Here is a 27,926-nt window from a genome sequence, read left to right on the forward strand (position 1 = left end):
CCCCTCTCCATTGCCATGGTTACAGGAGAATATCGACATGTCTGGCATTTTGAATGGAGATGTGAACTCAGGTATGCATAGCAGGGAGCTCTATTTATTTTTCAAGATAAAGTCTCATGGAGTCAGATCTAGCCCAAGCTAGCCTTGAACTCACTATGTAGCTGCAGGTGATCTTGAGCTTTTGATCCTCCTGCCTCTCCCCACTAAGTGCTGCAATTGCAGGCATAGACCTTTTTTTTCCCCAGTTGTTTTTTTTTTTTTTTTTTTTTTTTTTGAGACAGGGTTTCTCTGTGTAGTTTTGGAGCCTGTCCTAACACTCTCTCTGTAGACCAGGCTGGTCTCGAACTTACAGAGTTCTGTCTCTGCAATGCTGGGATTAAAGGCATGTGCCACCATCGCCTGGCTCTTTTTGTCCAGTTTTATGCTGGTGCTGTGGATGGAATTCAGGCTTAGTGCATGACAGCCAAGTACTCCATTAAGTGAGGGGCAGCTCTAGGTCTTCATGTGAGACTTCGGCTGAGTTCTTCATATGCATTTATTATCAGCAGGTGGAGAGACAAACAACATCAATTGGAATCGTCTTATAAAGGAGGACAACCCTGGAACTGGTGGGCTTTGAAGATAAAAGTCCTGGAAGTATTCAGGGGAAAATCCAGCAGAACACATGAGGTTGCTCTACAGATAGGAGCGCTTTCTCTGTTACTTAACTCTTGCTTCATTCATTCAAAAATATGTATGGACATCTACTACAGGAGACCCAATGAAGACAACAAAGGTCCCTATTCCCAGAGGGATAGCAATATACAAAGCCAATAGCAAGTAAGTAACCATCAGAGATAATTATGTACCGGGTACGGGATGAGGGAGAGAGTGGTGGGTGGCTACTTTAGATAGGTGGCTGGGGAAAGGGATAACATCAAGTTGAGATTTGATAGACCAGAAGAGGCCAGTTTTTATCACAGTCCAAGCATAGAACATTCCAGGCAGAGGAGCAACGTGTGCTTCAACGTGTGCCTAGGAGTGTGGGGGACCCATAAGGAGCTTCCAAACATAGAAAGCTGATAAAGAGTGACGCTGGCCTCTCTTTCCCTCTGCCTCTCACACACACCATCTCCAATTCCTGTATGTGCACCAAAGGGACGATTTACTATTTTAAGAAATTGCTGACTGTTGCTTAGACATAGCTTCGGTTACTCAGTCTTAAAGTCCTAGCTACCTTCCTGTTGTAGTCTGTTTCTGGGACAAACATCGTAACCAGACACACCTTAGGAGAACAGGTTTACAGGTCAGGGTTGGAACTCAAGCAGGAGTATGGAGCAGAAATGATAGAAAAAGTTGCTTGCTGGTTCTCTCCGGCTCATGCTTAGCTAGCTTTTCTCTAGACCCAGGACTACTTGCTCAGCAGATGGTATCAGCCTCTTGTGTCAATGAGAATTCAAGATAATCCCTTTCAGACATTGATAGGCCAACGTGATCCAGGCAACTCCTTTCTCCAATGAGTCTAGGCTATGTCAAGTTGACAGAGCCAATGAGGACATTGGCTGTGAAAGAGTTTTTAGGATATGTCCCTCCCTTGAGACAAAAGTTTCAGAGACAATTGGGTGTCTAAGGGTGCGTGTAGGTAGAACAAGAAAGACAGAAGCAAACACAGTAAATAAAACTACACAGAGAGACTGACGCAACCCGAATTCATTTTACTTCAACGTAGGAAACACCAATCCTGCTTTTTTTTTTCTTCAGAGACTAGAGGAAAAGCAAACAGGAAGAACAGGAGCAAAGAGAGCTAGCTGTTGTGTTAACATGGAAAAAATCTTTTAAACCATTTCATTATCTAAAGGGCATGGACTTTTATGGCCATGTGTGTATTTTTGGCACTCCAGTGGAAAGTAAGAATTTTATCTGTTGACCCACTTGTTTCTGGGTGTAAGAGTCACCCTTCACTAACTCCCCCTCATTTTGCAGGCGGTGCACATGTAGATTGTACCTCCGGTCCACAAGGCAGAAGAGGAAGACAGAACAGGAGAAGAATGGAAGCTGAAATCACATCGTGATTTCTGCATCGTTCGGTTGAATCCAGGACTTAAGCACAAGGACACACAAGACCACACTTTTCTAGATGTTCTGTCAATCATTTGCAGAGTTTGCTAGTTAAAAACTCCCCTCCAAAATTTCTTCTTAAAAATTCCAGGCAGAGCCATGCCTCTGAAAGATGATTTTACGAAATACAGAGAATCCACAATTTTCTCTGTGAGCTATGCATTTCTTTTGAATCTCCAGGCATTTGTTGTTGTTGTTGTTGTTGTGGAGAAAAGGCCCAGTAACAGACTTATGTGGTGCAAAGAGGGAGTAAAACAAACTGTCACTAAGTTGAGTTTATGGTCTTTTCTTCCTGTTTTCCTCCGAAAAGGTGCAATTTAAGCAAATTATGTCATCACCTTTGAAACCTGTCCTTAAGCTCCTGCACCTTTTAATAACTGCAGCATTGTTTGTTTTTGTGGAGACAAGGCCTCCCTCATGCACACAAGCACAGTGACACAGCTGAAAGCTGAGGGGCTGCTGAAATGCCAGAGATAAGGAGGGCTATAAAGGCCGGTTTACTCTCCTGTGATTTATGCTGAATTTATGATGGCTATTAGGAGAGAAACACTTCAGCGGATCAAGAGCACAGTCAAGACCTCCTCATTAAACACATCTGCCCTTCCCCAGAGAGGTGGTCCCTGTTTCAGTAAAAGCACTAGAAATACATAATTAAAATGCAAACATGAAGCAAGTCAGTAGGAGCAATTAATTTTATGGCTGTGTTGTAAGAATGTAAATCTCTTTTATGGATGCCTTTCTTCTTTTTTTAACCTCACTTTATCTTCTCTATGAGAACATAGGTCTCTCATAGTGCTACACATAAACCTGATCAGTAGCTCTATACCACCTAAAACGTGGGAGCCAGTACAACGCAATGACAGACTGGGTAGCAATGGGTGGATTTCTGAAGTCATCTTATAAGACTGGCCAGAAGTTTCTTCCTATAAAACCACCTCCCCGTTTGTTAAAGTGTTCTTAGAGTTGGTTTGCATTGGGCTGAGGTCCGTGAAATCCCTTGACAAACAATGAAGTGATGTGTAAGAGTAAGGTGTCATTCCAGTTCACATTTGTAATAAATTCTAATATGGCTAACACACAAGCCGGTCACAGGTTGAAGAACATAAAAATGCCACTACTAAGGAACCAAAGAACTCCGAAGACAGCAGACATCCTAAGAAATCCAGAGCCTTTCCTAGATGGAGTGGTTTCATTCTCATGGAGCTGTGAACCAGGAGAGAATGTATGTGTTTTCACTGACCTATGTCAGGGAACAATTAAGAGCTGTTCTGCTATGATAGAGAACCTTTTGAATTCTGTTTCTCTCTCCTGACACTGTAATGGCCCCATTCATGACAATGCTTCGCTGCACGGTGCCAGTGGAAACAGTTCATGCAAGATTTATCACCCTGAGAAAATAACAGAACTCAAATGCGATTGGTGGAAACCTGTAGTTGCAGGGACTGCGTTGTCATGGGCTGTCCTCCATGTGACAAGTCTGTCTCTGGTTTACCCTCCTGGCCAGGAGAACCCCTGGGTTCCCCTTCTTCCCCCTCTCCTCCTGCTGTTCTCATCAGCGCTTCTGACTGAGTCCTCCAGTTACAAAGTTTGCTTCATAGACACCCCAAGGAGTTCGCTTCTCCGTTTTGTCTGGAGAGCAGTTGTACCCTACCACAAAGCGGAAGTCAGTGTCCCCTACAGATGCTTTCACAGCCACGACCAGTTACAGCTTCTAGCAAAGAGATTTAACCATGCTTTGTATTTACCTTCTTTACTTCGTATTTTTGAAGGACCTCACTTGCCAGCCAGCTCACCTCAGTCAAGGACAGCTTGCCTGCAGACCAGTCTAGGAGAACTCTGTTTGTTTTTTTCTAACCAGAGAGGAAATTGCACAGGAATATGGAAAGTATTATAAAACCATGCATAAATACTCACAGTTTGGGTTTGGCAAGCAGAGGTGGTGGTTCCTTAGTGGGCGAAAGCAGGGCAGCTGGTGTCGGAGGAGATTTATTGCCGTAAGCTTTGCCATTAATCAGCCCGTTGACTCCGTGGCCGGGATGAACTCCATTGGTTTCCCTCTCGGCCGAGTTGAATTGCATTTGAAGGGCCGCCATGTTAAGTCCTAAGTCGGGGCTGTTCACCTGCTGGGTTTCAGGTGGTTTCTGTGACGACAGCTCGCAGGAACCTGTCTCCAGGATCGGAGGGGGAGGTGGGAAGTGGTGGTCGTGATCACTGTTGGCGTCTCCCATTGAGTCATAGCTACAGTTCTCAGAGTTGGCTAAAGAAGGGGGCAAAAGAGGAAGAAAGTAGTAAGATGCTACCTGTTCAACAAATGATTTCATACTCACGGACCTGGTGGGTACCCTTGCATGTCATTAGGGAGGAAGAGCTACCCTGCTGTCATGGGATGAGGGAGCACGTCGGCCTGGTGGCCTTGTTCTGAAGGGCGACTATTGTCTCATTCCCCTACCGAACACACCTATAGAAAAACTAACTGCTGATTCATTAACAAATTGCCTTAAAATTGTAAGATGAGGCATCATTAAAAATGACATCGCAAACAATATCGATCCAAATGCTATATCCTCCGATCTCCCTTCGGACATCAGACCCATCCTCACTGACAACCCTTAAGTTCAGAAGTTTATACGCGCATCCTTTCTGAAGCTGGGGAAGAGAAGTTCTGAGCCCAAGTGAAATTCCTGAAATTCTCATGAGTACATAAAAATTTCCATGCCAGTTAGGAAATTACGTTGTCTCGACGACAGTGTGGTAGACAACAGGTTTGAAAATGTCTCTCAATAGACTGGAAGTATCTTGAGGTCATAGCCTCTCTGAATCACTCAGCTTTCTAAGAGCCTGGCAGACCTTTCGGAATGCACCAACCAATGATTATTGAGGTGCATAGAAAACCAAGCAATCTAAGGGTCATGTTTGGCACACAGTCATGAAAGATATTGCATTACCAGGTTTTATTGCTCAAACCGAGTCTTGTTTTTTTGCTGTTACTGTTTGGAGTGGGCTGTGGTCGTTTGATGGGACACTCTCCAAGCTGACTGGAAACTGCCATGCCGTGATGCTGCCTGCTAAGGGACTCCCGAGACAGCACTGTGGTTCCCAACGGGTGCTAGCCGTGGTCGCGCATGTCAACCATGTCCCAGTAAGGCGAGCCTTCCTTTCCCTACTTATCTTACTGAGAATACAAAAGCCTTGACATTCCCCAAGCTTGTTCTGGTTGTGCCTCTGCTGCCACCTAGCCCCCAAGTTCTTGCTCTTCTAGAAACCAGGGCCATGAGATAGCCATCCACTTACTGATGCCCTGCTGTGTGCTTCATTATGCCTCTCGGCGTGGTCAAAATGATGAGTTTAAACTTCCTATACAACGGGCTTGGAAGATGAGAAAGTTAGTACAAGCCGAGGTAAAGTCCGTCAGTAGAAAACTCACCTAGACATACAAATAAAAGTAAAGATCTGTTTCTTCTTATGGTTTTCCCTAGAGATTTGTTTTAGAGTTCGGATGTCTGTGTATTTTTGAACACTGGGTTAAGCAGTACAATATTTTATCTTTCATGTCAGAGCTGCCTGCTCACACGGATATATACTGAGGGGAAATTTGATTTCTAGCATCTTTACAGTCTCTCTCTGTTTCGCTAGCTGTATTCCTTTCTCAGAAGTGACCACCGTGATTTACAGAGTGACACATTTGGGCAGGTTTCTGCAGGTCCTCTCCACTGCTGAGGACTGTGACTGCTCCCCTGACTTAAAGGTGGCGTTCTGAGGTGAGGAATCCTAGCTTAGCACGAAGATTATCAGTTCCATTGTTTCTGAAACCACAATTGCACGATTTTTAAAAAAATTGGCCCCAAGAGTGAGTGCTAGTTACTGTGTTTGTCATCACCACCTCCACAGCTCCGTGCCTCCAAGATGAGACATTCTATTGTTAGGAGGACCTTGGAGGGGTCACGAACATTCCTAGGAGCTGAGCTCTGCCCCTGGGACAGTGGCTGCCTGTCTTGGGGAACTACTTGCACAAAGACTGAGTAGGAGGAACCAGGTGCTTTTCATGCCCACGCACCTGAGGTGACGAGAAGCTGCGCAGTGCTCGTCACTGAACCGTAGTCATTTCTGGCTGAGCAGGTAAAGATGCCCGCATCTTCAGGAAAGCTCTCAGCAATGACAAGGGTGCAGATCTCCTCTGGAAGCAAAATGACCAAGACAATGTGTTAGAGGGAAACTGTCAGAGAAGTCATGAGAAGTGAGCCCCCACCTCCTCTAGTTTCCCCAACTCTTCAGGCTTTAGTGGCTCTTTCTTCAATTTAACCATCACCAATGAATGGGAGCCAGTCTGTCTCAAAACACATCTGTCAAACACAGTGGGGAAGTATTAACTATGGTCAAAGTGTTACCTCACAAGAATTGTTTATCTTTATTAAAATAGTTATGCACACACACACACACACAAGCAGCAAGTAGTAAGATAAACAATCTCAAACAAAAGTGCAATCTCTTTTTACAGTCTGACTATTTCTATAGCTAAAGCTCCTTACTATGTCTCCAGGAGTAACCACAAAGAATTTATTGTGTTTAGTTCTACAGAATAATTATGACAGCTTTAAAAGCATATAGATATTACCAAAATATTTTTTGAGGTAGTATTTCAGGGTTCAGTGTGCACCTTTTTCTTTCTTTCGTTTTTTATTTTTCTTTATCAAGTACCGAGGTCTGTGGCCCTCTGTGAACATTATAGTTGTCCTCCATTCCTGCATTTGTTCCATTCCCGACCCTCATGCCACCCCCACTCCCGACAATCTGATGATGCTCATGACAGTTTGGCTAGCAGGCTGCTGGAGATTTTCCTTAGAACTGGAAATGCACCATTCCTTGATGCGATATTGCTCTGCTCCTGGGCAGATCCGGGGACCACTGTTGACTAAGAGCTGTTGAAACTTCAGTAGTAGGCAAAGCTCATGGCGACCATGTTGCTACCACAGTGAAACATACGTAAATCTTCAAGCTATGAGATGACACGACTTAATTCTTTTAACATAGTATTCAATTTGATGTCAAGGCAAGACGGGGATGTGCCAAACTAGATTCACTGTAGAGCACAAGCTGAATCAATGACAGAGCGTACATAGGGCAGTGCGGAACTGACATCATTGGTTAAATGTAGAGAAAAGCGACAACACAGACATGACGGTGTGTACACAGGTCAGCCTCCTACAGGAGTTGAGCGGCTGCTGTGGCCAGGACATGGGAAGCTGCTGCTCGGAGTGGAGGAGGTTGCCAACATGTCCGGGAGGAAGGGCAGAAGGATCTGCCACACAAGGCTGTATCACAGTGGTACACTGTGCACTTATAGAAAGCATTATTTCCTGTCATGTACTTCTTTCTTTGGCTTCGATAAAGAAGATCAAAAGATCAGAGTAGGGGCCGGAGAAATGGCGCAGTGGTTAGGAGCAGTGCTTCTCTTCTGGGTTCCAAGCTCCAGTCCCAGCACCACATAGTGGCTCACAATCTGTAACTCTGGTTTCAGGGGACTCAGTGCTCCCTTCTGGCTTCCGTGAGCACCAGGCATACACATGGTGAATTTGCAGACAAAAGAGGAGAGTAATGGGTGTCTGTTGCTTATCTATTTAAATGCTAGGCAAGGTAAACAAGTGAGATTCTCCAAAATATAAAGAAATTCTTCTAGTGAAGATGCTTAGGCAGTCTTCTTCTTCTTCCTCTTCTTTTTGTTGCTGTTGTTCTTCCTCCTCTTTCTCCTCCTCCTCCTCCTCTTCTTCTTCCTCTGCCTCTTCCTCTTCTTGTTCTTTTTGTTCTTCTCGTTGTTGTTCTTCTTGCTATTCTTCCCCCTCCTCCACCTCTCCTTCTTCTTTGTGAAGAGTACGAGCAAATGAGTTGCAATTTCAGCAAGAGGGAAGAAATAGATTAAAAGAACCAACAGCCTGACTAACAAAAAGTTGTAAGATATGAAGAAAAACTTTCGAGAGAAAGCCTGGAACCTCTTCCGTCACAGAGCCTAGACGCTCACGGTCCACCCAGTTAGCAGCTGTAATAGTCTATAGCTGCAGGTGTGAGATCATGGTGCAGGGTTTCTAGCCTCGAGTTCTTTGTAATGCTCAGGGGGTGAGATACAGCAGCATGGACGGAAGAACTCGAGTTAGACAATCTCTAGATGGATCTCAACTCCAGAGTCTACAGGCCTAGTGCCTGTGGCATGAGGGTGTGCCTAGCCTCCCTTCTCCCTTCCCTCAAAACTGTGCCACCTTTAAAGGTAAGCAAGGCAGGTGCAAGTGGGAAGACTTAGCAGAAAGTTCCAGTTTGCTAAAGGCAAAGAGTCATTTAAATATAAGGTGGAAATAGGGAAGAATTAAACATTTTAGGCAATTTTAAGAATAGAAACGAGAAAAAAAGAAAACATTTCAGCATTTATATTTGTTTCAGATGGCTGGAGAAATCAAACTGCAGGTTGACCATGTAATACCTTTTAAATCTTTCCAGATATTAGATATTCTATAATTATTCCACAATCACAAGGACAAGATCCTTTTTTGTTCTTTTCTCCATAGTTTTTAGTAGCTTTACAATTCTTCTAACTCAGTCCATAAAGACAAATCTAAACAAGGTTTCCTGAATTATCTTTCCTTTTTCTTTTTAAAAAGTCCTCTCTATATATTTAAATATTGTGAATTTATATTTTGGGCACATGTGTAATCTCAATGCTTGGGAGGTATAGCAGGAGGAACAGGAGTTCAAGGCCACGCCTGAGCTGTGCAAAGCTATCAGGGGTCAGATGAGAACAGGCCTCAAACCCGAAATCAATCAATCAATCAATCAATCAAACAAAAGACTCTCCAAATCTTCCAACCACTCCAGTAAACAACAACAAAACAAATGTTTTGAGTAGATAATACATATACATGATAAAAATCTTATACAAGTACATGGTATAAAACTTTTCTAATACAAGGTACAAATGGGTGTTTAATTCTTAAATAATTATGTTAAAATTAATTAACCTCTTAAGAAATTATGTTAAAATTTTTTATGAGGGTTTAACTTAAATTTAAGACAGACAGAAACATACATATTTTCACTTATTTCTGTACATTTTTATTTCTTACAGAGACATATAGATACAATAATAAAGGTCTAATTATTGTGATTTACACAGGTTTTTCCCACTATGTATGAAAAGTACAGTAACCTCACGAGAACGCAACGATAGTTATTTCAAGTAAAGGGTAGCTTGAGTTGTTCATAATGTAATGAAATGATGGCATCACTGGAGTTTCCTGATCTACAAATAATGAAAAATACTCGCTATTGGAGATCACAACCCGAGCTGGTTTTTTTTTTTTTTTTTTTTTTTTTTTTTTTTTTTTTTTTTTTTTTTTTGCAAAGATGTGAAAACATGTTTTGTGACAAGATAGCATGATCACACAGAATTGTGCTGAAGCAAGAGGGTCTGAGAGTGGCCACGTTGGCCTTCATCTGACTCCGGATGGTAGAAGCGACTTGAGAAGTCCTTCCAGGTCTCATCAGTGAGTAACACGCGTTATATGTTTTTACACTTCATGATCAAAATAGTCCTTTAAGAGATACTCTTGAAATACCAGTGCGAATGTGGGTTGAAGGGGAATAGCACTCTACACAATTTTCTCTAGTTCTTAATGTTTGCCTAAGCCTGCTGAGTTCAGTGTTGGGGGGGGGGGGAAGGCGGACGGACAAAGCCTGCTGAGTTCAGTGTTAGCGAGGTGTTTGATTCCAGTTGCTGTAGCATTGACAACAGCAAAAGGCATAACATACCGAAAAGTTAAACTTAGGTTGCATACTAATTCCACAACAAAGTTCAACAATGTATGTCATTAGAAACAACAAACCAACCAACCAACCAACCAACCAACCAAAAAAGGCTTAAGTTAATAGCACATGTGTGAAGCAGGCAGCTGTGCAGGGGCTGATGTAAATCCAGGCAGACCGACCTTCCCGTCTTTCCAGTGGAAAAGGCCCCCATCTCATGATATACACAAGAGTGTAGCACAATTAATAAAAACCCAAAGGCAAAAATTGGGGCTCAATCTGAAGGTCAGAAAAGCAAAATAACCTGCTACTAGCTCTTACCTCTACCTCAGTCTAAAATGGCAATCCTGCCTCCAGGAATCTCAGAAGGAGACTGTGTGTGAGAGCTGTCTCCTCCCGTTTTATAGTCCACTATGGGTCTGGGATTAAAGGCGTGAACCACTGGGATTAAAGGCATTCAATGCCTGGTTTCTATGGCAACTAGTGTGGCTATTGGTATTAAAGGCGGGCCACCACTGCCTGATCTGGAAGGCTGATCAGTGTGATTGTTTTACTCTCTGATCTTCAGGCAAGTTTTATTTATTAAAAGGCAAATGAAATGTCACTACCCCTGGGGACTTGGCAAACACTATAGATGAGGAGTGTGAAGCTATGATGTGTAATTTACATTTAAGCTACTTGGTCATTTTTAAAATTGGTGGCTCTACTCACAGAGGAGACGAAAATCTACAAGCTAGAAAAATGAATTGGTCACTCTGGTTTTGTGTACTTCGTTTGGCTCTTGATGGATGGATGCCCAGGATCCTTCGTCAATATTTAAATTTGCGTAAGTTCAAAACTAGAATGCCCGTGTTCCTCGGCAAGACTGGCGATGTCTGTGAGGGTTTATTTATGAGACTGGCTGCAGAGGACCCTTTCCTTTGATAGGATCTTGACTCTTTCACGGTGCTTGCCAGAGCTGCCTATGATAAGAACCCCCTGCAGCGAAGAACAAGTGTGCTGATGCCTCAGCCCCTTCTGCTCACCTAGAGTCTGCCTAAACAGTTCTGGGATGGAGCCGAGGGACTTCTTAAAAATATACTTGCCAGATGACATTTGTATTGAGATAAGTTCTAAAAAAGTGAATTTCGAACGTTTATTAGAATGAACAGAAGGAAAAAACACTTTGTGTTCGACCTGGTCACATGGGTGTATGCAAACTATGTACACAGAAACATACACACAGACACACACACAGACAAACACACACATTTATGAACAAGACCACACATACATAGTGGTAACAAATTCACAGAAAACACTAAACAGGCACACTACTATATTTTTTTAATTCACCTACTTTTTGTCTGAAAATTTTATTGTATTGTATTGTGTGTGTGTGTGTGTGTGTACGTGTATGTGTGTCATACCCACACCGCAGCTCATGTGTGGGTGTTAGAGGACAACTTTCTAGAGTGGATTCCTTCTTTCACCCTGTAGAGTCTGGGAACCAAATGCAGTTGTCAGTCCTGACAGCATGAACCTCTACCAACCTAGTGATCTCATTGGCCACGCCCCTCATTCTTTTTTCCTTTTGTATTTTGAGATGGGGTTTCCTACTTAGCCCAAGCCATGGCCCTGCTTCCTCAGCTTTGCTAGCTCTGGAATTATAGGTATGTATATTTTAAAACATGGTAGTTGCAGACGAAGGCTGGGAATGCAGCTTTATGGTAGAACACTTTTACTCAGCATGAACAAGGGTCTGGGTCCGATCCCCAGCACTAAAAAATGAAAGAAGGTCACCATCCACTTTGATGACTCATTTCGAACCATGATTGGAGAAGTGGTTGAAAAGCAATGCCTCTTGAAGTCAACAAGATGGCTCAGAGTGTAAAGGCAACTGGTGGAAAGCCTGATGACGTGTTCAATCCTCTAACACACATGAAAGAAAGAGAAAACTATCTCTTCAAGTGTGCTCTGAAGTTCACAACTGTGGTCTTACTCACCCCCCCAAAAAATTGTAAAATGTGAAAATAAATAAACAAAAACTGCTCCATAACCCTGAGCCCTGTTCCCATGCTACTTAATATCCATCAGTCCTGAATGCTTGAGATACTAAGGGGAGAGCTTGAGACTTGGGTTTCTGACACATTCAAAGGATACAATTATTTGATTAAAAAGGTCAGTGAATAGAAAGAAGACAACAGAATGGCAGAGGCTGTGAGGTTGCCTTGTGGGTTTTCTAACATGGGGCAGTCTTGGTGTTCCAGGTGAAGCAGACAGAAAGTGTGGCAACAATTCAAGCTGGGGCCTTCACATCAGGACGTCTTGCCATGCTGGAAGTGAGAAACTACTGGAAAGGTACAAGGCCTGGGAGTTTTGCTTTGTTTTCTTATTTCTGTTTTGTCTTCTTTTAATTGAATGTATGTGGTTATGAGCATAAGCAGATAAGGGTAAAGAAAACCTAGGACATTTGTGTTGTAAGAGGTTTTGGATATCTAGTCCAAAACCCTCATCCCTTCACATTTGATCTCTAGAATATGGCTAATTAGTATTGCAGTCCAAATTCTCAGGGTAGGCTACCAGCCAGGCGCCAGGTGCACTACCTGGTTCTAAAGCATAAAGCCTCTATAGTCGTTCTGTTTTCGTTTTTGTTTTTTTTTTTTTCCACATTAATGATATAGGGAGCCTGGTACAAGGGAAGACAATGAAAGAGTTAAGTCTGGAAACAGAGTTTCTTGATGCTTATAAATAAAATTAGCTTTCTCAATATTCTAATAAACTCATGGTTCTCAATGTACAAGGAGATAGCTGAATGCCCCCTGATCAGACATCAGATCCCTTGGATCAGTCATGAGTACATTAGAATTGGAATATACTGGCATTAGAAGAAATGAGCAGGTATCCCTTTGAAGTTGTGGAAAACATCCTCAGGCAGTGGCTACCTCTGAGATATGGGCTTTCAGCAGCTGTGTGTGTGTGTGTGTGTGTGTGTGCATGCGCACATGTGTGTAAGTGTGCACGTGAACACACACACACACAGATAAGGTCACCATGTGTGTGCACAGAGGCTAGAAAAGGACTCCATGTATCCAGTTCTATCCCCGTCCTTCTCCTTGTTCCATTGAGACCGAGTGTCTCACTGAAACTGGAGCTGTTGGGCACAGTAATCTGAAGCATGGCTTCTGCCCTGCCAACCACAGTGCTGCAGTTATAGGTGTGTGCACGACCACATCCAGCTTCTTATGTAGATCCTTTGAACGCAAACTCAGGCCCTCATGTTTGTGAAGCAAGTGCTCACCCCCTGAACCATCTCCCAGTGTCCTGATGACTCCTAAGAAAGGCGATGCTTCTTCTACATCCCTTCTCAGACTCTGGGCTCTCCTAACTAAGTCACACCTCCTTAAGGAAACATGAGGTTCTATACACAACTGCCTCTTCCTAGCCGGGTAGCTAAGGAGGAAGAAAACCACATGACTTCCTGGTCCTTGTGTGATTTGAATATGAGGTCAAGACCTGGAATGTGGCAGGCAAGGTCCTGCTTCTGCCAGGCTGGTCTCGGATTTGATGTTTCGCCTCCTGCTCATTCAGTTCTTGTCCTTAAGCAGTACTTTTGGAGTCTGCTTTCCTTTTATCCTTAAGGTCTGTCATAGAATCTACTTCCCCCCATTAAAAATTAGAGTTGGTCGGAGTTTTTCCAACTGAGATTTTGGGAGGGCAGGTTTCCAGTGAGGACATGTTATAACTAAAGTGGAATCATTTATCCAGTATTGCTTTATTACTTTCTTTTGTTCATGGCTCATGTTACTAGCACTTAATACATGGCAGCTTCCTCAGAATTGATTTTTAATAAATGCATAGGTTCATGTAGATAGAAGAAAGGATATTTGTTCCATAAAACAAACAAATAAACAAATAGATTGATTTTCTTACAAGTTTCCTTTAAAATTCCAATATGATCAAACAGGACTTATTTTATATGAATTTTCAGAAATACTGTGTATAAAATAAGATACGGACCTGCATATGGTTGCAACTAACTAGATATCTAGAAAAGTTATGACTTAGAGAACAAAACCCAAACAGCATCGGGATGTCATTTTGTGACCCTGCAATGATTTTACCATTTGGCCAACTCCATATACCCAAGGTTGCTTTCTTGGCTTCCCTTTGAAAGAGTCTCCCAGTGGGGACAAGTTCATGGCTTGCATGACTTGGACAACATTAAATATGAAGCAAGCCACATGGAAACGAGATGCCCCAGGTTGTAACATGAAATTTTTATCTGATTGCAACTCAGCCCTACAGCATCTGTAAAAGAAATTCTGGTAAGAACTGAAGTCAGAAAATGTCAGTCATGTCAAATGAAGGGATTAGAGACTCACTGGTCTGTACCAAAAAACCGTCTCCAATATAAATGGAGAAGTCCACGGTTATTAATAACTTTAATTGTGATCCTTTTAAAACCCACTTTCGCCAAATTTGACTTCCTGAGGTTGTGATTTGAAGGCATATAATAAATTACTAAGTCAGAAATTATTTTTACTGGCAATAAATACTTTTTTAAAATTACCTAAAAATTGCTCAACTGCAGCAGAAGGCAGCCCTGAATATCACTCAAGTTCTTGGATCTATTGAACACTTGGTGAAACACAGACAAAAAACCCGCCAAATTTACAGAAACTCATACAATGAAGAGGCAGCAAGGGTAAAGCTATTTAATCCCCTGGCGGTTCCCAGGTACTGTTTTGTACATATCTCCATTTATAGCCTTTTAAAATTTTATCTGGAGTCACTGACAGCTTTTACTTTTCAAACTACGTGGTTTGGCAAACACAACTAATGAAAAAAAGGCTCTGGATAAACTCAATGAAGAAGAAATCCAGTGTGTTTCAAAGCAGTGCAGGTATCAATACAGTCTAACGCTCTTTAAAGACAGTCAGTTCTACACATAGAGAGAGGGACATTTACAGTGTGCACGGTAAAGACCGCTAATGAAATGGACCCCTGTGTATTGATCAAATGGAGGAATAAAACAAAGTTAGCACATTAGAAATGACTTGTAGATTTTTCCCAAATTAATCTTCCTTATCTTAAGATAATATATCCTTTGATGGTCTATATATGCATCCTTTTAAAAATGGGTATCAAGTATATATGTCATTTAAAGAACTGGACAGTAAGTCCAACCTTGTCACTGTTAAAACAAAACAAAACAGACAAACAAACAAACAGAAAGGCCACAAAGGTACAAGATCCAGGTAACATTCTGAATCTTGGAAAATGTGATACGCATCCGGTGGGGCTAAAGAACTGGACGCCTAACAGTTACTTTGGATGGACTCGGCACCGTCAAATTTCATGTTTCTCAATTCAACATGGCCAAATATCAGATCTCAGGACTAGGACAAAATGCACGACTTCTTGGGGGCTACACAAGTCTCTTCTGCTGCTCCAGGTGTCAGTCTATGGATGAGAGATCAGGACAACAAAACTGGGAAAACTGGCTCTGCCATCCAGCCAGCCCGTTACCAAGGCAAAAGATGGGAAGGAGCCAGGCAGTGGAGCCCGTCGTGCAGACAGCCACAGTGGGTTTTTCTCCTGACGCACACCCTGCAATCTGCGACTGGGGACCTGCCCTCCTTCATGGTGCACAGCTGGTACACTCATGGAGGTTCCCTTTGATCACCGCTTCCTGTTCTGCACATCTGCATTTTGCTCTTCCTGGTTCAGCTCTCTGGTTGTGGTGGAGAACACCATCCTTGAGAGACTGTGGAAGAACACTTCTGAGACCTTGCAAATCTGGAAGTATTTTTACTAGGTCTTCACACAGACCTGGGGCTCTGGGGATAATTCCCAGTTAGAGGTAATTTTTGCATTTGCAGCTTTTGCTTCATGGTCTCTTTGTGTCTAATGTGGCTGCTGAGAAGGCCTGAGCCTCTCCGAGGTTCCTGGGAATGTGTTCATTCAGTGGTCTATTATCCTGGATATTCTGAACTCCCCAGAGATATGCACAGCTCTGAATTCATTCCACATATTGCACACTTGGTGTGCATTTTCAGTCTAAAAGTGAATGGCTTTAAACTTAGAGAATTTGTGTATACATGTAGTGTGTGTGTGTGTGTGTGTGTGTGTGTGTATACATGCTTTTGCATGTGTTGGTGCATATTGGGGCCAGGGGTGGCCATTAGACATCCTTCTCAGTTGCTCTCCACTTATTTTTTGAGACTTGGTCTTTTACTGAATCTACAGGTCTCTGATTGACTAGATGGGCTGGCCAAAGAACCCCAAGCATTCACCAAGCTCCTCCACTGCCCACCCTTGGGGTTACAGACAGGCACTGCCAAGCCTGGCTGCTATGTGGGTGCTAGGCCAGAATTCAGGCTCATGCAAAAAGTGCTTTACTGCCTGAGGAGTAGAAGCAGGAGAAGGTCCTGAGTCACTCTTCCTGGAATCTTAATTCTACAATGTCTCTTTCCTTTCTCTGCCTTCTCTACTTTTCTACCTTGCTGTTAGATTTCTTCTTCCTGTGTTCCTTGGGCCATTCCCTCAACTTTTGTTTATGATTTTTCTCTCTTCCTTTCTCCCTTCCTCCCTCACTTCCCCCTTTCCTCCCTCTTTGAGCTAACTAGAAATTTTACCTTTCTTTCCCTGTTGTTTAATTTAGGTGATACCTTCGGAAAATATAACCCATACCACTGTCTACTTTTTTCCTCTTGAGGTGTTTAAATTGTCCACAGAAAGGTCCTTTGTTTCTGCCAAGAAAGGCAAAGTCCACAAGCGAATATTCGAGAAGGTGACTACAAGAAGAGGTTGAGGTCTGCCCTCCTTCCCCTTCCTTCCCTCTTCCTTCCCTTTCTCCATCCCCCTTTCTTCTTCTGCTGCATATATTGGCCAGAGGGCAATGCCCAGTCTTTGTTCAATAGTTCTTTATTTCAACTTTTAAACATAAAGTCTCTCATTCAACCCAAAGCACATCCACTTGACTAGGCTATCTGGTCAATGAGACTTAAGAATTTATCTCTCTCTGCCTTCCTAGCATCAGGGTAACAGGTGCCCTATAATGGCTATATTTTTATGTGGTTCTAGGGATCTAAACTCAGGACTTCAGGCTTGTGCAACACAGAGGCATTTTATTGATGAACGAGCCACTTCCTCAACTCCTTCCTTCCTTCCTTCCTTCCTTCCTTCCTTCCTTCCTTCCTTCCTTCCTCCCTCCCTCCCTCCCTCCCTCTTTCTTTCTTTCTTTCTTTCTTTCTTTCTTTCTTTCTTTCTTTCTTTCTTTCTTTCTTTCTTTCTTCTTTCATTCTTAATTCCTTTTGAAGCATGTACTTTAGTCTGGCCTAGAACTTGTAATCTCACTCTTCAACTTTTTTTTTAAATCTTTTCTTCCAGTGCATACTCAAAAGTACCTTCAAACTTCCCCTTTTCTCTCAAATATGAAAGTAAACTGTCTTGGGCTATGAGACTTTACATATATTAGCATATTCTTAGAGTTATTTAAGCCTACAGATAAGCCTAACAGCTCCATGAGTTAGGAAGTTATTCCCATAGAACGTTATAACTTACATCAGCACAAGTTAAGTACTGTTGGCAAAACATACATGCATTAAAAGAAAAATTACCCCCTTGTTTTTCAGTAACCACAATTGCATTTTAATGGGTGTGAGCATTTACTGGAGGCTGTCTAACCCCTTTGTATGAGACTGGCTATAGAAAAGCTCATTTCCATACAGAAGTCAGTGGTTTTTGTCACATACCTATCCAAAAGAATGGTGACACAGTACTAAAACTATGAACAATTTTAGCTAGTCTTATCTGCCGGACATCATGTATTTCAAGCCTGTGACACATCTCTGACTGTGTGGAGAGGTGCCCTGGGTGCCCTGTCACAGAGTGAGGGATGCACAGGTTGCAGGCAGGCTAGTTTTGTCCACGCAGGTACTTTTTCTCACCTAAAACTTAATCTTCCGTGTGTACACCCACTGGCCTGAGAACAAGCATCTACATAGCTGCTCTTTCCCGACTCAGCCCTTAGGACATCCAGCCAGTGCAGTCTCCCTGACATTCTAAAGCACAGAATCAGCATATGGACAAAGATTCAAGAAAGGTCACATTGCTAAGTAGAGAGTCACACTGGCAAGAGGGATGAGAACTCTTAACTTTCTAAAAAGGGGATGGGAGAGGTATCTCTGTGGTTAAAAGCCTATGCTTCTCTTACAGAGGACTGGGTTTCAATCCCTAACACCCACATCAGGCAGCTCACAACAGCCTGAAACTGCACCTTCAGGGCAACCTATGGTCTCTTCTGGACTCTTATGGTACCCACACACATGTGTATATACATGTACGTAGATACATTCACATACATCTTTTAAAAGAAAGTAGGAGACACCATGTGTGTGTGTGTGCACGCACCCCCCGCCCCCATTCTTTCTGTGTGTGTGTGTTTCCCAACTCACTTTTTTGTGGCTTTGGTTTCAAATGTCTAATTAGACCATCAGACAATGCAATAGAAGCCATCCAAGACAGTTTGTGGCTATTTCCAGACAGCTGAGTAACAGCCCGAGAATTAACATCTGTGAATGAATCTTCATCCTCTTACACCAGATTAGTCTTTGAAGGATTCAGTCAGGGTAGAGTTAGAATGTCAAAAAAATAAAAAAAAATAAAAAAATTAAAAAAAAAAAAGGCCAGGCAGGTAGTATGACAAACCAATGTTGTTCCTAAGTAAGCTGACTCGCTATTAATTCACAAAACAGTCTGAAAAGATTTGTGATGAAGCTGACTCCTGTCTAGACAGAGAGGGGAGTGCAAAACACATTAGACCAGCGCAGTGCAGTCGTGACGAGGAAAGCCTGCTCCAGCTGCTCAAAGGCACGGGGGAAGGACCCAGCTAGTCCCTTCTTTATCTAAACATCGAATCCTAATGGGCCCATATCTAGATCCTAGGGAATTTCCACTTTATTTTTAGAGCCTTGAAGCATCTTACCCATCAGTAATAAGGAGGCTGAACAGGAAAAATAGATAAGAAGAACGGGGGAGTTGGTGGGGAATTAGAAAGGAAGGGAAAGAAGGATGTAGACAGAGACAGACAGATGAGAGACCAGGAGAGAGCAGCTATGTCAGAGGAAGAGACGAGAGAGCAATAAAAATCTGTTTAGATACTGTCCCAAATTTCAAAGGCTATTTATGTTTCAGCACTTGGAAACCATCACCGACCGAGTCCTATAAAATTTATCTCTTGCTTCGGATGTGCTGTAGCCATGTGTGTTTCTCTGTTTCAACCTAATGGCGGCTAAAACTCAGATATCAGAAAAGCCAGACCCCCACATCCGTTCTATGTAGATGAATATACCAGTGGCTGCTTAGATCTAGGAATCAGCCAGGTCGTGCAAGAGAAGTAAGTTGTCTGAATATACACACACGCCTACTCTCTCTCTCTCTCTCTGGAAATTTCAAGGTCAGCACCAGGGAAACGTTTGGAAATTAGGAAATAAATCACACCTACTTTTGTTAGGTACACTACACTTTGTTTAAACACAAATAGGCTCCTTTGGGTTTATAGTCCATCCAACTCGCACAGGCAGTCACAAGAAGAGTCACTCCTGTGTTAATTTTTTTTAATTTATGTTAAAAACTATGACCACAGATTTTATTTAATACTGTATGTCAAGTGTGGGCTTCCCAAAGTGGAGTGTGTTAACGTCCCATTGGGAAAATGAAAGGAGCCTCTCTAGTAGGTGTGGTAAGTACAATGGTGAGGAGAGTTCGTCTTCTTTCTAATAGTTCCTGCCTACATTATTTTCTTATAGTGACAGATTTTCTGGAAAGATTTCTCTGCCAAGGTACACTTCCTTGTTATTATGGTTGTGATGGGGGGGTTTCTGGCTTCTTAAAATACTTTCAGACATAATTAAAGGGGACAGAAAAATAAGGGAATTCAGCAGACATGGTAAGGAAAATCTTGTATACACTGCTCGGGTGATTTTCAGAAGAGGAGTGAGTGCCTTCTGTGCCTTCAGATTTCAGCTTTCGTGGCATCTCTGTGCTCACCCAGAAGACATTTAAGTGAATCCAACAGGTCTGGAGCATCCAGAACAAATTTTATTAAGTAGCTCACGATCAAATATATTCAAATATATATTTGCTAAAAGCAAATCAAGCTGTAACTGGGACAGAAAGACTGTAACCAGTAGGAGTGGGGCGAGAATGGAGGCGGGGTGGGGGCTGTTGCTATTGCCTTCCTCATCCAGTATTGCCCTCACTATTTTAGGAATGTTTTCTTTTCCTTTTTGATGTGTGTGTGTGTGTGTGTGCGCGCGCGCGCGCACGCACGCGCACGCGCGCACACATGTGGTGTGGTGTATGCATCTATGAGTTTGTTAGTGTGGTGTGTGCACCTGTGTGTGCATGTTGTAGAAAACAGACCTTGGCATTGGGTGTCTTTCCTTGACTTCTCTTCACACTATCTACTTATTTATATCTTTTTAAAGATTTATTTATCTTAATTTTATATGTCTTAGTGTTTTGCTTGCTGCACCATGTGTGTAGAATGACTGCGGGGACCAGAAGAGGGCACTGTAACCCCTAGAACTGAAGTTACAAATGGTCATGAGCCACCACGTGGTTGCTAGGAACCAAAGCCTTCCTTTACTTTTTGAAACAGAATCGCTCGCTGAATATAAATCTCATGGATTTGGCTAGGCTAGTTGATCAATGAAGTTTAGGAACCCATGCTTTTGTTCCCCCTGCTCTGCCCATCATTGGAGTTATGTCACCATGTCCAGCTTTTTCTTTTTGTTCGGATTCACGGGATTAGAGCTCAGGTCCTCACATTTACCACAACAGGCACTTCACCTCCCAACCTTACTCTGAATGTTTTCAAAACTCAAACACACATGTACTCAAAACTAAACAGTGTGATCGCAAACAAATAATCTGAAACTTAAGATGGTAGCTAACTTATGATTTTCTGACCTTAATTATAGGAGATATCTGATAAAATCATCATGAACTTCAGTAGATGAAGACAACAGAGAAAGCTGTATATATTGTCCCGAGTACAAAGTACAATACCAAAATAAGCTCAAACCCATCCCAATTTTGGAAATTTTGGCCTAAGATTTTAGCGCATTTGTATTTAAACCACTGAAAGAGATAACTTGCACAAATACACAGTGACCAAATGAAATATCCAGTTTGCCTTTTATAAAACTATGCCTTCTCATCCATCATCTATCTACCTGTTACTATTTGAAACAGTAAACGTAAAAGATGCACCCTTACCACCTATGTGATTTCCACATGTGCTCATACAAAGGATTTATCCACAGATGTAGACATTCCATACATTGGGGACCTAGCATTATTCATGTGTATACAAAGACCTATCACAAACAAAGCATAAAGCGGTCTGTTTCCACAGCCTGGGAAGTGACTGTGGTGTTTGAGGTGGTGACTCATACAATGAATGCTCTAGTTGTAACTCAGAAGCCACCAGATCAATTTCAGTCATTCCCGAAGGACGTTAAGAAGCATCCTTTTAACTCTGCTTTTAATGACCTGATACTCAGGTGTGACAGGCTTAGAAGCAGAACCCAGTACCATGACCTGCTAGAGCCAACAGGGACCTTGGAATTCCCAGGCAAAGGTCAGGGCAGGGCCATGGTTCCCAAGACACATTTGGCAGGATCTGCTTGCTGCTGTAGCAGAAGCATAAACAGCAAAAACAGGAAAATGCCATGTTTTTTTAACCTTTGTGAAGAAATTGTTAGTGACCATGTCTTTTCTGATGGGAAAAATACAAAAGAAAACAATCTTCAGATGGGGGGGGCATACTATGAAATACCTGGACGCACAATTTTTGGGCTCACGGGAAGTCATAAATATACAAGAGGTCAAAGGCAGAGAACAGTTGTCCCCCACCCTCCTGGATCACAGAGCACTTGGGTAAGGTCAGATGACCCAGTAATGAAGAGAGAGCCCGGGGCATGGTGACATTTTTCATGCTTGTGGAACAATAAAAGTTTACAGCTTTAGTGTGTGTGTGTGTACGCACGCGCGCACACACACACACACACACACACACAGATGAGAGGCGCCTGAGGGCTCACTCTGTCAAGTCTTTGGGCTCTCAGGTACTTTCTTAGTTGCAGACAGTCTTACAGTGGGTTTTGGTCAGTAAACACCTGCAATAAATTTCTCTTTTTTACCAGCATTTTAGAAAGGTTTTCTTTGGGTCACAAGTCTAGTTTAGCCTTCTGAGTACAAAACACTATATTTGAAAAAGCCTAGTCACCAAGCCCAGCTTTCTGGTCTGAGCAGCATGTTTTACTAATAAAGATGATGAGGATCGCAGTGCACAGACCCCATGATAAAGAAGACATTGTTTTGAAACCGGTTTTATGTTTCTAAGGAATTGCAAAAACATCGCTCTATGTGGTGTGTGGTTTTAAAATAGAAACAAAGACCTACTGAAAATCCAGAGATACATTACCCCCAGCAGGAGAAAATGCTTACCGGGCTCAGATGCCGATCTAGGTTCTGTTAGCATGAGAAAAGAAAAAAAAAATGGAACAAGCATTAGAACAGGGTCTGGGGCTAATTAAACTACCGCCTTGCTCCCATGGCTTTTGGCTAGGCCGTGTGTGTGGACATGGTGAGGGCCACCTCTGCACAGGACAGGGTTAAGCCGGCAGCCACTCGGTTTTCATTTCCATAATAGAGAAACACTGGGCCCTAGGAAGTGTAAGACACTGTAGTTCCAGACAGACTTCCGACTTGCGAGCCTCTTAAAATGATTTGCCAGATAAGCGAGTATGTGGGAATTTTTGTTCTAAAGGAAAGATCTATAGATTTCGTCCACTTCAAAGGGGCCACTGTGGGTTTTTTCCCCATAAAAATGAGGTAGACTAATTCTTTGGTCTATTTCACAAGTAGCAATTTGGTAGGGGTTGTGGGGAAAGTTCCAGCACTAACTGTCAACTCTACAAACACCTTGAACAAAAAAAGAGCATCTACTCCTGGCCTCTTTAATGAGGGCAGTGTCTTGCCATACAACAAACAAGGAAGGGGCAGTTTGAAGGCATTATTTTAAGGAAATCGGCATTTTCTTTTAGGCACTCCTGTTAACATACAGCATAACACTGTGTGGTCAACAGCAGTCCTAGAACGAAGTCGGTAGAGAAGGCTGTAACTAGAAAATCGGCGTTCCCACCGGTGTTTTCATCTGTAGCTGGGCAATCACAGTGGTCCGCTGGATCCCACATTTACAAGGTGTTGTGAGAAACGGGAGGGGAAAGAGAGCGGCTGAGTTACGCAGATTCGTTTACACCCTGCATGTTACAGACTGTATTAGTCTCATCCCACTTCGAGAATATAAAACAGCTCATCTAAGTCCTTTCCAGTTCTTGTGAAACCAGAGGAAATCAAACTAAATTCAGGAGAACCGACACCTCTTCTTACTTTTCTGGAGAATTCTGAAGTCTGGAGAGTCGTGGATTTCACTCCCTTGCCGGAACCACTGGACCTGCATCGGGGGTGCTCCTCTGACCCGGCATTCCAGGACCACCACCTGGCCCTCGGAGGCTACTATGTTCTGTAGTTCCTGAAATTCAAGAAGCAAATGGCCCACCTCAGACTTCTCAGCTCTGTAAACAGTCCCACAACAGAGGAGAAAGATGCCAAACCTTAGACAAAACCCCAAACACAGAGGTAACAAAACCTCCACGTTGAGAGGATTGTCAGAAAATAATCAGCATGAACTCAGGTGAGGATGAGTACCACCGGCCGCCAGCTTTTCAAGATCTTCCGGCCGTGAGATTTGGACAGTTTACCATAAGGCCTGTCCGGCCCCTCTTTGCAGATTTGCACCGACCCTTATTATTTGTGGCATTTGATGTAACAGCTGCCACTTTCCGCTGGCTACATTTAATGGTAAGCTGGTGGGATGCAAGGCTTGCAGACAATTCTATTCCAAATGACTGCGGATGCTTAGGGAAACCAGATAAAAGAAAAAAAGGCACACAAGTGTTTCGGCAGGTACCCACCCATCCATGGACCCCCACCTTTGCCTGACCAGTTTTCTATGTCCAGTTTATGAAGTTAAGCAGTTTGGCATTTTCAAGATTCTGAGTCAAATGATAAAACTGGCCGCTTGTCTTCCTTATTGACCTTCGTTTCCGCTTCCCTTGTAACTGCACCATTGCCTTACTCTCCCCAAACGCACACTAATAAATGTTTATGATGCCAAAGATAAATTAATTTAATGGGATGGATGCAAAGAAGTGAAGTTTTGATGCTTGTTATTAGGTGCCAGAATGTTAAAAATTCCCTTACATAAGCCTTGGCTCTATGTCCCTCCTCCAAGATTAACTAGTAATGAGGGCTATTGACACGTTCAGATCATTTGAGAATTTGACTAGACCATCAGATACCTTAGGAAGTGCGTGCGTGTTTTGGAATAATTAAATCATGATTTAAAACAAGTAGTTATAAACAAGCTAGAGCACACAGAATTCATTAGGAAGTGTGTAGACTTTGAACAGGTTTGTTTTGTTTTGTTTTAAAGGTCTCGGAGAGTAATAGCTAGTCGCAAATCTTACAGGAAATGGAGAAAAAAATGCTTCAGTATATGTCCGTAGGATATGTGTGAAAGCGCTGTGACTATTCTAAAAGCCTATTGTGGTGGCCAATGAATTATAAAAGTGGAAGGAAAATATCTTGTTTGGCAATGAACAAGAATATATATATATATGAAATAATAAATATATATAATATATATAAAAGTTTAAGTTTATCAACTACTGGTGTTGGAGATGTAGCTGAGATGGTAGAGAGCTAACTCACTATGCATGAAATCCCAGCATCAAAACATCTAGGGGTAGTTGCTCATGATTTTAATCCTAACAACTCAGACAGAAGTAGATACTGGACAATCAGAAATTTAAAGTCATCCTTAGCTATATTGAGAGTTTGAGACTAGCCTGGGCTAGGTGAGACTCTCAAAAAGAAAAAAAAATCAACTAATGATCGTGTTCCTTTCTCCATTTATATTTGTAATTGCAGAATAGATGGCTTTAAATGTCTTTCTTCATTTTTTACTGTATTTGTTTGTTCACTGTGTGTGGGATCGTGGTACACACACGCTAGAGGACAATTTCCAGGAGCTGGTTCTCTCCTTCTACCCTGTGGGTCCCAGGGAATGAACTCAGGCTTGGTGAAAGTGCCTTTATCAGATGAGACATCTTGCTGGCCCTAGATAGTCTCTGGCTCTTAAGTAAATGATTTGTAGTTTATGATAGTAGTCAGAGATGAGTTAATTCAGTGTTTCAAAAAGCACAGTGTGAGGTCCAGCTTCTATGGGCCAATCTATGAAATGGTTCCAGGAAGCCATTTCTGGTACATGACACCCAAATATTTTTCCTGTTTGGGCTTTTAGGCATCAAAGGAGATTAGATTTATTCCTAAAATTATGTGGCTATTTTTTTTCCTTTTGTCGTGTTTGAAAACAAGAGTGTAGCAAATGAGTGGAAGCCTGGAGACAAAGACAGAAATCTCATTGCTCCTAGATTTTGCTTACAGCTTACCCTCTCCTGTAACAACGCACACACACACACACACACGCATGTACAAATACACACATACACACACACACATGCATGATGGATGATCAAGCCCAGTAATGCATAATGCAGACATACTACGACACATACCAGGTCAGAGGGCAGAGATGTGCACACTACTTCCACACACTCTTTCTTTGATTTTTTTAAAAACCAACATACAGTAAAAACTAGTTTTCAGTCATGTTGTTAGTACTTAGAACACTTCGTGATTTGATTTGCATGGAGGTGGTGGTGGAGGTGGTGGTGTTGGTGGGGGTAAAGGTCGTGGTGGAGATGGAGGTGGTGGAGGTGGTGGTGGAGGTGGAGATGGAGGTGGTGGTGGTGGAGGTGGTGGTGGAGGTGGTGGAGGTGAAGGTGGAGGTGGTGGAAGTGGAGGTGATAATGGAGGTGGTGGAGGTAGAGGTGGTGGAGGTGGTGGTGATGGTGGAGGTGTTGGTAATGATGGAGTTGGTGGTGGTAGAAGTGGTGTTGGTGTTGGTGAAGGTAGTGGAGGTGGTGAGGTGGCTGTGTTCGTGGTGGTGGCGGTGGTGGTAAAAGAATGACCGTTGACAGTGTCTGTGCCCTAGCAGTTGTACAACAATGGAGGAATTGAGGTTTCAATTCTAGATTTTGAGGACCCTCTTGGTGTCCAGGAGAAATGGGTCACATTACAGATGGCAGGACCCTTTGACCTTGTGGTGAGGGACAACAAAAGACACACCCATGTTTCCTTCTCCTGTGCCCCAGCATGGGCATAGGAGTCATGTGAAGACTGGGCACAGAGTTGCATATTTGGAGCCCCAGCACTGAGAAAATTGAGGCAGGAAGAGTGTGAGTAGGAGGCTATCCTGGGCTATATAGTGATGTCTCCAAGAAAACAAAATAAAACAAAACAAAGATAAGGGCAGAAAAGAGGCGTGTTTGGCCTCGGTTGCCCCCAACTCAAGCATGATGAAACACAGTCTTCTAGAGATGCCCTTGAGATGTTGGCTGTGAAAACTCTGACACTTCGTATTGGCTGTGAACGGCCTCATGTCTAAGTGGTCCATGCTCAGAGCATCTGAGGAAAATGTCACCAACGTTACAAACTTAGGTTTCTTAGGGACTTAAAAGACTTCCTTTGCTTTTCTTGTTGCTAGCTGTTTCTGGAGGGGCTCCCAACCGTTCGAATGTGTTCTCTGTGCTTACTGGAGGCAGGGGGAGAGTGCTGGAAGTTTTTATTAAGCTTGGAATTCACAAAGTCAGGTTTAAGAGTCAAAATAAAAGCATTCCCTACACAAAGATAATAAAGCTGCCTTTGCTGTCCCCTGACAGACATTCCTTCTTCCTGTCTCTCTTTCTCTCTTGATGAAGGTTCACACTCACAGTCCAGCTTCACCTGAAACTCAAAGCATAACCCTTGCTGACTTTGAACTCACAGCAACCCTTTGCAGCCTCCTGAGGACAGGGATGACAGGCGTGGGCCACTCAGGCTTCCTTCCAGAAGTTTTATAGATTTGTTTACTCATTTATCTTCATCTTACTTGGGATTTATTCTTGTGATAAGTGTGGAGTCCAATTTAAAAAGAAAATTTCTTTGAACCCCATTGGAGGATTCATTGTGTCCCTAAGTGATCTCTCTGCGCCTGCAGTTACTGGAATATCTCTGTGGGTGCTGTACTGTCTCCTCGGCAATTTGATGAAATTTGTGCCTTTGTCTGAACGTGTTTTGGATTTTTTTTTTATTAGGATGTTTGCAATGCATGGGGTTATCTTGGGAATAGGACCTTTCCCAGTTAGCATCTGCTATCAACTTGGCATGGCCTAGAATTACCTGAGTTGAGTTTTGGTTGAGGGATTGCCTCCTTCAGAGGGTCCTGTGGGCAGGCTAGTGTGGCATTCTTGATTACTAATTGATGCAGGATGGGGTACAGGACACGGTGGGTGATACCATCCTCCCTGCAAGGAGTCTTGGACTGTATAAGAAAACTGTCTGAGCAGAAGCTAGGGAGCTAGTCAGTAAGCAGAAATTATCCCTTGATTTCTGCTTGGAGTCTTTGCCCTCACTTCCCTCAATCAAAACCTGGAAGTGAAGGCCAAATAAACCTCTTTCTCCCCAAGTTGTTTTTGATCATGTTGTTTATCACAACAACAGAAAGCACACTTAAGACTGAACCTAAGCAAACATGAAATTCATTAATGTTTTCTAAATATCACACATACATGTTCCAAGAAAAATTTAGACAGTGGTTTTAGTACACCTGTGTATTGACTGAGTCTTGTCACTTGAGGCCACTTATAGGATTTTCCACTAAAGATTGCAGTCAATGTTTTAAGTTTTAGTTCTTAAAACATTTCAGATTAAGAGTGCTCAACTTTTATTATAACTATCAAACCTTTAGGAAGCCTAGACAGATAGGATAAATTTGTTTCTTCCCTAACACTGCCCTTTTTATTTCCTCAGTCGGATCCTGACAT

General features: G+C 42.6%; 1 protein-coding gene across 2 annotated transcripts in view; it reads right to left on the minus strand.

Moving 5' to 3' along the window:
- Palld (palladin, cytoskeletal associated protein) overlaps positions 1–27,926 on the minus strand; it is a 359,932-nt gene that overhangs the window by 173,280 nt on the left and 158,726 nt on the right. For both annotated transcript variants that reach the window (XM_050161811.1, XM_050161813.1), the window contains exons 6-9: positions 23,329–23,470; positions 22,384–22,407; positions 6,152–6,271; positions 4,012–4,354 (exon numbers count right to left, since the gene is read on the minus strand). In XM_050161811.1, coding sequence (XP_050017768.1) covers positions 4,012–4,354; positions 6,152–6,271; positions 22,384–22,407; positions 23,329–23,470 — 629 coding nt within the window. The remainder of the gene's footprint in view (positions 1–4,011; positions 4,355–6,151; positions 6,272–22,383; positions 22,408–23,328; positions 23,471–27,926) is intronic.

Source organism: Alexandromys fortis, unplaced genomic scaffold (genome assembly GCF_014885135.2).
Source record: "Alexandromys fortis isolate MF-2015 unplaced genomic scaffold, M_Fortis_MF-2015_v1.1 scaffold_137, whole genome shotgun sequence".
In the NCBI taxonomy this organism is placed as follows: Eukaryota; Metazoa; Chordata; class Mammalia; order Rodentia; family Cricetidae; genus Alexandromys; species Alexandromys fortis.